This window comes from Ischnura elegans, chromosome 8, assembly GCF_921293095.1.
Source record: "Ischnura elegans chromosome 8, ioIscEleg1.1, whole genome shotgun sequence".
Classification (NCBI taxonomy): domain Eukaryota; kingdom Metazoa; phylum Arthropoda; class Insecta; order Odonata; family Coenagrionidae; genus Ischnura; species Ischnura elegans.
The window spans coordinates 33685912-33698333 of NC_060253.1; the positions used below are offsets into that span (position 1 = coordinate 33685912).

At 37.4% G+C, this 12422-nt stretch overlaps 1 protein-coding gene and 1 long non-coding RNA gene across 3 annotated transcripts in view; one reads left to right on the top strand and one right to left on the bottom strand.

Moving 5' to 3' along the window:
- LOC124163359 (beta-mannosidase) overlaps nt 1–12422 on the bottom strand; it is a 41788-nt gene that overhangs the window by 7240 nt on the left and 22126 nt on the right. For both annotated transcript variants that reach the window (XM_046540223.1, XM_046540222.1), the window contains exons 11-14: nt 12151–12313; nt 2906–3023; nt 1434–1593; nt 46–269 (exon numbers count right to left, since the gene is read on the bottom strand). In XM_046540223.1, coding sequence (XP_046396179.1) covers nt 46–269; nt 1434–1593; nt 2906–3023; nt 12151–12313 — 665 coding nt within the window. The remainder of the gene's footprint in view (nt 1–45; nt 270–1433; nt 1594–2905; nt 3024–12150; nt 12314–12422) is intronic.
- Nucleotides 4185–5693, top strand: LOC124163360. Its single transcript, XR_006865759.1, has 2 exons — nt 4185–4509; nt 5386–5693. It is a non-coding gene; the product is annotated as an uncharacterized LOC124163360 (long non-coding RNA).

The window sequence follows — 12422 nt, forward strand, 5'->3', positions numbered from 1 at the left end:
AATATGTACTTTCGCTCACAATTAAAAAGTAGGATGATTACTCACAAGCTTGGAGGTAATAGTCTGTTTCTTTAATAAGCATGGGTCACTCCACTGGTAAATTTTTATTGAAAGTTGGCAGTCAAGCACTACATGTTCCTCCACATTCGGCCGAGTTGAGAGAAGGTATACTTGTAGTTCATCGTAATCTGTCACCCATGGGGAAACCATCAAATTTGAGAAGAAGTTAGCCACATAATAGTGCGCCATCTTCCATTTTCCTCCGTACTCTGTAGATAAAATTTGGTGTTTTTCTTTGAGTATCAGATTAAACATGAATTTTTCAGATATATATTCACAAAAAATAATCCAGGCATGGCAAAAAAATCATCAGGCAGGCCACGAATGTACACGAAGCCTTCAGTCATGTCTTCAGTTATTTTAAAATTGTGATGCTCAGTCTACCTCATTACAATTGCAGAAATTAAACACACAGCATTTCACTTTATAGTATCAACACAACTGAAGAACAAATACATATTTAACCAGGAGTTACTCCAAAGGAAAAATGAAAAAAAGCAGCCATTCAGTCTAACCCTGATCAGGAATGGTAATGGAATGGTATTTGGAGGAGGTGACCAACAGCTGAGGTCATATGCGCCATGAGGGAAGGAAGGGTGGAGAGAAACCTGGCATCGGCATTAGCCCGCTCTTAACGAAAGGCGCAAAGGGGACCACGGCTTAACGTCCCATCCGACGGAGGAAGTGTTGCGTTTGAAATGTCCTCCACACAACATTCAAGCAGGGATCGGGCAGTCTCTGAAAATTCTCTGCCACTGCCGGGATTTGAACCCAAGCCCGCCGGGAGGGAAGCCAACACTCAAGCCACCACACCAACCTGATCCCCCCCTGATCAGTTTAGAGCATCTATTGATATAAGCCAATCAACATTGCTTCAAAAATATTCTCATTAACTTTTGGTAGTGAGAAAAAGTTTACCCATCCTGCCGACAACAATTAAGCAGAAGGCATGGATTGACACTGTAGTAATCCCTCTAAAATGTTGGCCATGCGTTTAACTGAACAAATATTATTATTATTAACATGCAAAAAGTGTCATAATTATATCATGAAAAAGATGGGCCAAGTGGGAGTGATGAATCCTCTTAAGCAAGCTTCTCCCAACTCAACCCCCTCCATATGAACACCTCTACACTCATCCAACAAATTTCAGGCAAGGTTACCCACAAGGGCAATTCCATCTTAACGAACCCCTTCACAAAGAAAGTATAACTTACACAAAGCTATTTGCTTGAGCAATTCAGAGACTATTTGCTGGAGCATTTCAGACAAATGAGAATACTTTATCTGGCTGTAGCAGTGTCTTTAAAAACTAAATATTTGTTTCAAATATTTATTATGAAATTTATAGCTGAAAATCTACAATAACCTACCAAGAGTAGCCCAGGAAGGTGCCTGCCAAATGTCATTAAGCTGCCAATATAAGGCCCCCATGGTTGCTCCCAAAAATTGTCCATCTCCATCATCCTTTATTATTGACATCCCTCTTCTATACACCTCTGTCTCTGTTTTCAAGCTCATTGCCTGATTTACCTTCAATAAAAAGATAGTATGACATAAATGTTGCTACATATAGCTTCAAATGGATTATAATATGTACAGTGGAACCTCGTTAAAGCGAGTATGGGCTATAGCGAGACCCCCGTTATTACGAGAGATAGCCGATGCACCGTCAATTGACCCTATAATAAGAGTGTTGAAAAATTCGTTTTTACGAGACCCTTTCGGTGTTGGCTCTCGCCATAGCGAGGGTTTCACCACCGGAAGACTTTCATGAAGACTACTTAACCTCTGTAATTGCTAGCGATCTGTTAGAAATGAAGTTAATGGAGTGCTCAGTCTCAAATTTATGTGGTAAACTGTCGTTCGATAAATATAATGATGACGAAACAATGCTTTGCATGATTTTTATTCAGTGCGGTGCTTATAAATTGTTGGAATAGTTAGTCGTTATTTGAGTAAAGAAATTTAGTGATGCAAAAAAAACATCGCCTTTCGTCTGGATTTATGCTTAGGTTTATCGGATAGATGTTTATCTGTCGCCGCACCACTCCTGTTCCTGTATATCTGTTCACAACAGGTATATTGGCTATTATTTGCTCCACCTCCGGTAAAGCGACAATTCGCTATAGCGAGTGTTTATTAGTGCACCGTGGGGTGTCGTTATATCGAGGTTTCACTGTATATAGTAGTGGACAAAGTTTCTGACAGAGCTCTTTTTTAAGCAATTACTATAAAAACTACTCCATAATGTGAAACAAGAAGGTTTTCACAAAATGACTCTGAATCCTTATTAAAATTAAACAATAATTAAAGTGTAAGTCTATTTTAATAATACCTGAAACTATCCCTCAAATACCCTCGGGGCAATGAATGACTTGTCAACAGATTGCAATGACTCCAGGCTTATCTTCTGAGTCAAGAAATATTTACTCAAACACTTTCTAGAAGGTTTCTTTTCTTAGCTAATTCTTCAGAAATAATGTGAAGTGTGTGAATGTTCACTTGTTGATTTAACAGATAAAAGTTACGAGAAAATATTTCAATGACATTTTGACATATTTTGATTGTACATAATAACCTATAAATCTCCTAAATTTTTGAAACAAATGAAATAAATCCCCTTATGTGTTAGGGGCAGTCATCAATCAAGCCTATCCAAATATGTAATGTTGAGAGACCAATTGCATTAGCATCTCTCTCCCACTAAGCTACTAAACCCATTAAGTGATTGTATCTCTCAGCATTGCAATAAATGTAGTTCACCATCATATGCATAAATTATTTGTAATGAGGTTAAATTTCTGTATCCATCAATACTTTCAATGATGACTACCTAACTTACCTGTGTCAAGTACACATATCTAGACATTCCTTCCTCCGACTCGGTATTAGAGGGCATCTCCAAGTGTCTCTGAATTGCAATGATCATCTCTTGGTAGCCTCCTGTATGATGCTGCCTCCTGCAATGGGCATACAGTAATAATCTCAGTAAAATATATGTGGTTGTTCTGATTAGTACCTTCAAGCATATAAATTCACAAATTCAAAGTAGGGGGATCAGTTCCTTCACTTGAGCTACCTTTGGCAGCAAAGTTCTGAAACTCAGAAAAATGAACAGCAAGGATGGCATTAAAAGAATTTACCCAATTGATAAGTGGGATTTTTATGAGTTTAGTAATTGAACCACCATTCTGAGGACCCTTTAACACTACCCATACAATGAATGAGCTCTGCTTAGATAGGCCGGTTTTCCAATGTGCGTGAACGCCAACTGAGGCAAAGCATTGAGCTCACAGCTTCTGCAGCTCATTATGTAGCAATCTCCTCAAATCCCAATTCGTTCTCTGGATAAATTGTGGTGTAGTGATACCAAAGCAATATTTTCACTGATGCAAATATACACCCATGTCTCGTATAGCGCAAGGGATGCGTTCCTTGGGGTCTTTGCGCTATACGAATTTGCGTTATACGAGAGCGTTTTAACATAGGAAAGCAATATTTTCACTGATGCAAATATACACCCATGTCTCGTATAGCGCAAGGGATGCGTTCCTTGGGGTCTTTGCGCTATACGAATTTGCGTTATACGAGAGCGTTTTAACATAGGGAAGATAGGGATGCGTTCCTGGTAGCATAGGTCTTTGGTATTGAATTTCCTCTAAAACATCTATATTCCCATTAATAGTCTTAGAAAACATTATTTCTATAAATATTTACAGTTTAAAACATCTTTAAAGATAGTATTCACGCATTCAAAGACTTTTATTCACGTCACCCAGGCCCTTTTGTAGCTCATCGAAATGACAGGAAAATGCTACTTTAAATGCCATTTCATAGCTAGCGGAGTTTATGAATGATAAATCATTTTAATTTGAAGTCCTCCGAGTCATTACCCTGTTAAAAATTACCCATTAGTCCCCATTGAAAAAACCTATAGGGAATGATATTCCCCATTAAATTTCAATGGGGAATATATTGTCCCTATGGGTACTCAATGGGGAATGAATATCTCTTATGGGTTTTCAATGGGGAATGAAAATCTCTCATGTGTTTTCAATGGGGAATGCCAAGTATTTTCACAACTTTTAGTAACTATGGGAAATATATATTTGGTGTTTAAAATACCTTAGTTACATATTTTGCCCATTATATTACGAAATTATTTTTTAATATAACGGATTAAATATCGTATTTGGAAACTAGCGCCACAACGACCGGTGGCCATCTTGCATACCAGTGACCCAAGAGCCATTGCAAATGAATTGTTTACATTCGTAGTTACTGTATTTTGTGACCGTTTTGTGACTTTGCGAATTTAGTTGTGCTGTAGAATCCTCTTTTACAAGCAAATTTACGTTGAAGTACGCAATGGAAGAGGAAAATAATCCGTGTTTCGCAGTGAAGACTGGCAAAAAGGCATCAACACATCTCCGCTGAGCTGACCATGTAAATGTAAGTAAATGAAACATTTTTTCTATTCGTTAGTAAATCACCGAACATTTGTATGTATTGATACGATTAATGGACCGCTAATTTCATTTCAATAAGTATTTAAGATTATTAATTACTATGTTCACAGTGTAATTACAATTTAGCATGATCTTTCCTTTCTCGGCCATAGTAAAAATACAATCCATTAAGACCGATTAAGTTGAAATATCATGGTTCTCGCAGAAGAATCCACTTTGTTAGCAGTCCATTATGGCATCCAGTTCGTTATGGCATTAAATTATCAATCTCAATTAGCTCGTATACGAAGGGTATTTTCTTGAAAAATGAATAACCATTGGGAAGATATTATGTCGAAGAATTATAGTAATTAATAAGCTGTTCAAAACATTGCCATCACAATTTAAATCTCTCCGATCATTATCATTTAGGTATTGATTTGTACTTGAGTACATTTTTCACAAATGCCTAAATTGCAATGAAAGTCTTAAAGAGTTATATTGTTATCAATTGCTATAGAATGTTACTAAAATTGAATGTCAATTCAATTCTATTGAAATGTCAACTATTTATGTTAGGGGTTCCACTTACCCCGGTGTTCCTTACGCAGTTAACGGGTACATATAAATATTTATAAAAAAATAACCTGTTTGTTGAGCACTGAATAGATACTTGTTAGGAAGTTGAGCCTAGCATTTTGTTCGCCACGTTGATGCATGCACATAAATATGAATGCGTTAGAGTGGGAGTGCATAAATATGCTTGCAAGATGCCATGTGTAAATGTAATAAATAGGTAGATTTCCTGCAGGATAGGTTCATAGCAAATGATATAACCTTGTTTTTATTACTAATATTCTATATTTATTTTCAGGGACAATGGAGAGAGTCTGGAGTCAGGATGACAACCTGAAAAGGGATATACCAACTAGACTAAAGCAAGTTATCACAAAGGCATTTGCCACCAAAAGTTGTGACATGGTTAAATACCAAAGGAAGAAGCTACTGAAAAGTAGCAAATAATACTTCACATGTCTATCCAGACTGATGATGGATGCAAATGCTACCAGCTAAGATATTGATTGTTCATTCCCTGTCAGCCTTTGTAATACTCGCATACCATTCACATCAATCCCCTGATCGACCCCAAACACCACGAACTTTGAAAGAATTTGAACACAATTGTAATATTGGTTTGTATGAGACATTTGAAGTGGTATTTGTTAACCAATTCGGTCCAAATTTTGATATTTTGTTAATAGTTACTTGCTCTTTCATTTGCTTGAAGTATATGCTACCAACTATGGTTTACTGTGTGCAAAAATAAAAGAATTCAAAATTAAATTAAATACTTTACATAATTGGAGATAATTCTTTAGGGCTTGAAATGTTCCAAACATAGTGGCTTTTTGCACACATCATACTACCATGTGGATTCTCTTCTTATCTTTTTCTCCAAGCACACTACACGTTTTGCCATCCTTTTACCTTTACTTTTTTGGTATCTGTACACTCCAAGGAATGCCTGGTGTTCATTATTGTAACATATCCTTCTTGTCCTTCCATTTGCAGTAATGTTATTACTGCAATATGATATGGCTTCACCTTTTTGGAGTTTTAATTCGTCTCTATCTTTAGGCATATTTTTGCATTTAGATCACAAAGTACAGTACATTGTCGTTCCTGTTCGGCTGGTGTTTCTGTTTCAACCTCTAACAACGCGCGGTCACAAATAGGTACCATACGAGGAAGCAGAACCTGGAACAAGGTCCCCTCGCCGCCCTCACTGCCCTTGAAAAACAGATACGAATTGCTCAGTGATTATTCTGAAGACTCGCTGTCTCTCCATCCTGCCACTCAAAGACTCGAGAATCCAGTGATAATCCCGCAACATCACAAATGGCATCAACGCAAGTCGAAAAGAATCTTATTGTACAGTGACAGCCACGGCCGTGGCTTATCGGCGAAATTAAGCGAGAGAGTCGCCGGTAACGAGCACGAAATCGTTGGCGTTGTGAAACCAAACGCCGGCATTAACGAGGTGACAAAATGTTGCGAGGTGAGCTCAAAATCCTTAACTAGAAGTGACAATGTTATCATCATGGCCGGGACAAATGATATCTATCTCAACAAAAGTAAACAAGTAATGGATAGAATAAATGCTTTGGTGAAAAAACTGTCTAACACAAACGTGGTAATTGTAAACATCCCCCATCGTCACGATATTCCCAGTGACTCGTGTGTCAACATAGAGACCAAGAGGGTAAATTTGGAATTACAACTATTGAGTGAAAGCCTTGAAAATGTTACCGTTGTAGATGTAAATGGTTTTGACCGTGTTTTCTACACTAAACATGGCCTACATCTTAATGGTAAGGGCAAAAATCATTTGTGCGCTTTAATTGTCGACTGTATTGGATTGAAACCATGTCAGGTTAGTAATGTAAATGCAGACAGCTTGGTCACCTTACATGCACCAGTAAATAAGGCTACTCCTTCGCTATGACTAAGAGACAACATCAGTGATCCGTCTCCCAAAGTAACTGCCGAATCCCCTTCCCTTCTTTGTGCAAACGTTCAGTGTCTTAGGAACAAACATTTTATGGTGGAAGCAACTGCTAATGAGAACAACTACGATATATTATGCCTCACAGAGCATTGGTTATGTAGTGAAGAAATTGCTCTGTACAACATTGAAAACTACACTATAGCATCGTCATATTCTAGATCTGCTGCAAAAAATGGTGGGACTATCATTTATGTGAAGAAAAACTTACTGTTTAAGAAACTAGATGTTAATCAGTTCTCCATTGAAATCCATAGTGAAATGTGTGCTGTGACCATAAAAGAGTTAAATGTAATTGTTCTATGTGTGTACCGATCTCCATCAGGCGACTTTAATATATTCTACAATCAACTGGAGCAGAGTCTCACCTGGCTCTCTAAGCTTGGTCTAGAAATTGTTTTATGTGGTGACTTTAATGTGGACATACGCCGTTCTTCTAGTACTTCTGCTGCGTTCACTTCTTTAATAGGGTCTTTTAATTTACATTGTGCAAATACTGAACCAACCAGACTTAACTCCTGTCTGGACAACATCATTACTGGCCTCAATACAGATCAGTACTCTGTCCTAGTAACTGACCTTGGTTTATCTGATCATCTATCACTAAAATTTCAATTTTCAATCAAAAAGTGCAAACATAGTACTACTGGTAGAATTACCCATACCTTCAGCCGTCCAATTACCCCTGAAGGGATTTGTGAATTAATTTCACTCCTTGCAAATGTTTCTTGGCATTCACTGCTCACCTTTGCCAACGGTAATGATAACTTCGCCTGCTTCTTTGAAACTTTTTTGCTATTTTTCCAACAGTGCTTCCCCAAGAAACTCGTGAAAAAAACTAATAATTCCAAGCGATCCTTAAACTGGTTTACTCCTGAGCTCTCAGAAATAAGGTCGCAAGTAATTCAGCTGCGTCAAAAGTATATTCGTACAGGCAATGTTGAAGATAGAACTATATGGCGACAGCATAAATTGTTTTACAATAACCAAATACTTCAGTCAAAACGTAGTTTTAACTCTGACCTAATAAGTAATGCTTCCAACCGTAATAAGGCTGCCTGGCAGGTCATAAACAAGGAAATTGGTCATTCAGGAGGGTCCTCTGACTTACCTTTTACATCTGATGATATGAATAACTATTACATCAACTCAATAGCCGACCTCGTGTCAAATCTTGATCTGGCTCCTAACCTGGCCTTGCCTCTTCTCCATAAATCTCAAACAATCACATCCCCCTTCAAATGGAAGTGGGTTACAGAATATGAGATTCGTCAAATCATCAAAAATTTAAAATGTTCAAAGTGCACGGATGTTTATGGAATATCAGTAAATTTAATCAAACATCTGGCAAATACTATTGATGAACCGCTGGCTTTAATCCTGAACTCATGTTTTCAATCAGGCATATTTCCTAATGCTTTGAAAATTTCTAAAACAATACCTATTTATAAAAAAGGTGATAAAACCTTACCTTCTAACTATAGGCCAATCTCTATAATACCAGTTTTTGGAAAAATTTTCGAAAAGGCCATTAAGATTCGGGTATACGAACACTTTGAAGTTAACAACTTATTTTCTCCATCGCAATTTGGATTTCGCAAAGGGTTTTCCACCACCTCAGCTGTTAAATCCGCCATTGATGAAATTCTAAATGCTTTTTCAAGTAAATCCTCCATTTCTCTAACTGCCTGCGACCTATCTAAAGCATTTGACTGCGTTTCTCATCCGATTCTTCTTCAAAAACTTCATTATTATGGTTTCAATAATCTTGAACTACAACTCTTCGAATCCTATCTCACTAATCGATCCCAGTGTGTTCTCATCAATAATAACCTTTCTTCACCCCAGAATTTAAATTATGGAGTTCCTCAAGGCTCAGTCCTTGGGCCTCTTCTATTCCTTATTATAATCAATGACTTACCCCGTAACGTCTCATGCAAGTCCATACTCTATGCAGACGACACTACTTTTATTCACAAGTGTAATCACCTGACTAATACAAGCACTACGACTAACTTGTTTTTTACTGAAGCCTCAAACTGGTTTTCTGCGAACGGTCTGGTTCTGAACAATGATAAAACTCAGTCACTCGTCTTCTCTTTGAGCACTTCTGATAATCCCCAGACCACCATTAAGTTATTAGGATTTGAACTTGATCAAAAACTGACTTGGGAGCCTCATACTGTAGGCACTCTTAGTAAATTGTCCAAGGCAGTTTATATGCTACGTAAACTTGTATACTTGATACCTAAAGAGTACCTTACAAATATATACTTTGCTTTGTTTCATTGCCATATTAATTATGGTATTGAACTTTGGGGCCATTCACCATCCGCCAATAATTTATTTAAAATGCAAAAGAAGGCAGTAAGGATAATATCATTTTCTCAACCAAGGGATCACTGCAAGCCTGTCTTCTCCAAGCTTGGGATTATGACTCTGTACGGCTTGTATATATATAAATCCCTGTGCAATGTCAAAGATAATCTGGGCTCTTTGGAAAAAAGATCTACCTAATTTCCACAATCATTATACAAGGAATAGCGACACCCTAGATGTTCCTTATTGTAGGTTAAGCAAAAACAGCAATTCATTTGATGCACTAAAAATTCGTTTTTTTAACAGATTGCCCCCAGAAGCTAAAGTTGTAAGTGTGACAAAGTTCAAAAAAGTTATTCATGACTGGCTATTGAAAAAAGCCTTTTACTCCATTATGAATTTTTCGAAAGTGAAATTGTTATGTCCTTTTCTTGATGCATAATCCAATTGATTTTGCCATATGTATTTTGTGTACTGATATTTCCTATGTGTATGACGAAGACTATTGCAAATTCTAATTTGTTTAATGTCCAATAAAACTATTATTATTATTATTAGTTCCTAAGGTGTGTAACTTGTGAAACAAATCTGGCGAATTATACCAATTATCAACATACAATTAATATCCTTTGTTTAGAAGATTATACGCGGCCATCAAATCCAATACTACCTTTGTATTAACAGGAATATTGTTTACTTCATCATTTCCAACATACATTTTAAAGTTATGTGTATAACCATAGCTGGAATTGCATAATTTGTACAGTTTTACCCCAAATCTTGCCCTCTTTAACCTTTTGTATTGTTAAAGAGTAGCAAGCCTGTCAACAAATTTATGTTATACAATATAAAAATGTTTAATTTAGCATTAAATCCATATCAATGGAACAATTGTTTTTATTCATTCTGTTTTATTAGGGAATTACAGTCCCTATAGGGAATAGCTATCCCTATAGGGAATGGGTGTCCCTATAGGGAATGGGTGTCCCTATAGGGAATGGTAGTCCCCATTGCCAATTCCCTATTAGGAATTATAATGGGTAATTTCAATGGGGAATTACAGTCCCTATAGGGAATAACTGTCCCTATAGGGAATGGGTGTCCCTATAGGGAATGGTAGTCCCCATTGCCAATTCCCTATAAGGAATTTTAATGGGTATTTTCAATGGGGAATTTTTAACAGGGTAGCAGCTACGTGAAACAGTCTTGAAATGCCTTGAAACCTGACCCAGGTTTTCCTTCCCTGAAAATGAATGAACGAGAATGCATTCTTTTCCAAAAGAATATCGTCTCGTCAACACTAGATCTAGTTGAGGGGGAAAGGAGCCACTTTCAATAACAGCTTGGAGTTCATCAGAAAATGTTGTGGTGGCTGCGCTATCAACACTTGCAGATTCACCTGATATCGCCGCACTGAAAATACCTGCTTGCCGTTTAAATTCTGGAACCAACCGCTTTCACTAAATGTCTCGGAGCGATTACCACTCTCATCTTTTTGTACTGATTCACCATGAACTTTCCGTATGTGTAGACCGCTTGGTTGAAGTTGGTGCGGCTGAGGTCACTGATATTTTACCTTCGTCTTTATTCAAAAAAGGCATCGTGAATTTAAACTTCCACGCAATATCGCTTTGACGCTCTCCATTTTCAAAGCAATTGACCTCTCTCAAGTCCTCTTCTAGGTTTATGGTTTTTCTTGATAAATTCTTGATTTTTCTACACGCATTCCTATTTTTTGCCGTATTCTCTTGGTTTTTACTCTGTATGGCTCTATCTAAATCACCTTCTTCTGCTGAACTGTATTCCTGAGACGCAGAAGGCCTATGACTGCGGGGATGGAACGAAGCCATTGTGTTTGAGACTCTATAGCGGACCCTTTTATGTGTTGATGCTATTCATGTGCAACTCAGCCACCGCTCCATTTCTCCCCCGTGAATACCGATGACCTTGAAGGCTTTAGCGTAGACCCTCTACCTGGAAGTCAATCGCCCGGTAACCTACGACGGCAAAAATACGTCTCAAACCGTATTGCTGAAAAAAAAACTCATTTCCACTAGCCCCACGCTTAATTAACGATCTAAATTATTTATTATCATTCTGTTAAGGAGACGAGATAAATCTTCGGTAGGCCGGCTATCTGGACCCAATGACGAGTAATACTTTTGGCAATTGCACAGCAATGAATTTCGATTATTATATAAACAAAAAAGAAGATTTGAGGCAAGAAATAATATTAATATGCGTAAATTGATAGAAATTACGTGTGTACTTAGCGCAAGTTCACGTTTTATCATGAGAGCGTTTAACGAATTTGCGCTATATCGAAATTGCGCTATACGAGACATGGGTGTATTGCCTAAAAAGCCCAGTTGGCAGGGCTAGGTGGCGTATAAGACCTGCAGAGTCAAAAGTTTTACATGAGCTAAAGCTCCTCAGTAGAATTCCAGAAACTGCTGGTGATACAAATGCTTAAAATTTGGTGTTAAGGAGGCCTGGGCACATCAAAGGCTTGTTAGGATGGAAGACTGTTTCAACTTAATTTTTTGTATCACTTTAACTGAATCAAAATTGTCTTGGGACATCATCAAAGATTTCATTCATCCTATGGAGGTGAATTTCAATTTAAAAAACTTAAATTATTAACTACATTAGCTCTGATGTTATAAATTAACCATGTAAAACCAATCTTCGATACTTGTATTCACAAAATTGAGTCTATTCCTGTATGCATAAAATGAGAAGATAAGCACTTGCCTCTGGAAGAAAGCTTTGTTGACTCCCCAATCATCAGCAGCAGGTCCTGCTGTCCTCAGAGTTTCCATAGAGGGTAAAGACTGGAAACCATATTCAGAGGCAAACCGGCATAGGTGATACGTCCCAGGATTCCATCCATCAGCAAGGTAATTGTAGTAATGGACTTGGTAAAGGTAAAAAATACAACAAGGAATACTTACAGTTAAAGAAGGAACGTTTAAAGTGATTCCAATGCATTATAAATATTTCAATTTCGATCCAAACAATTATAA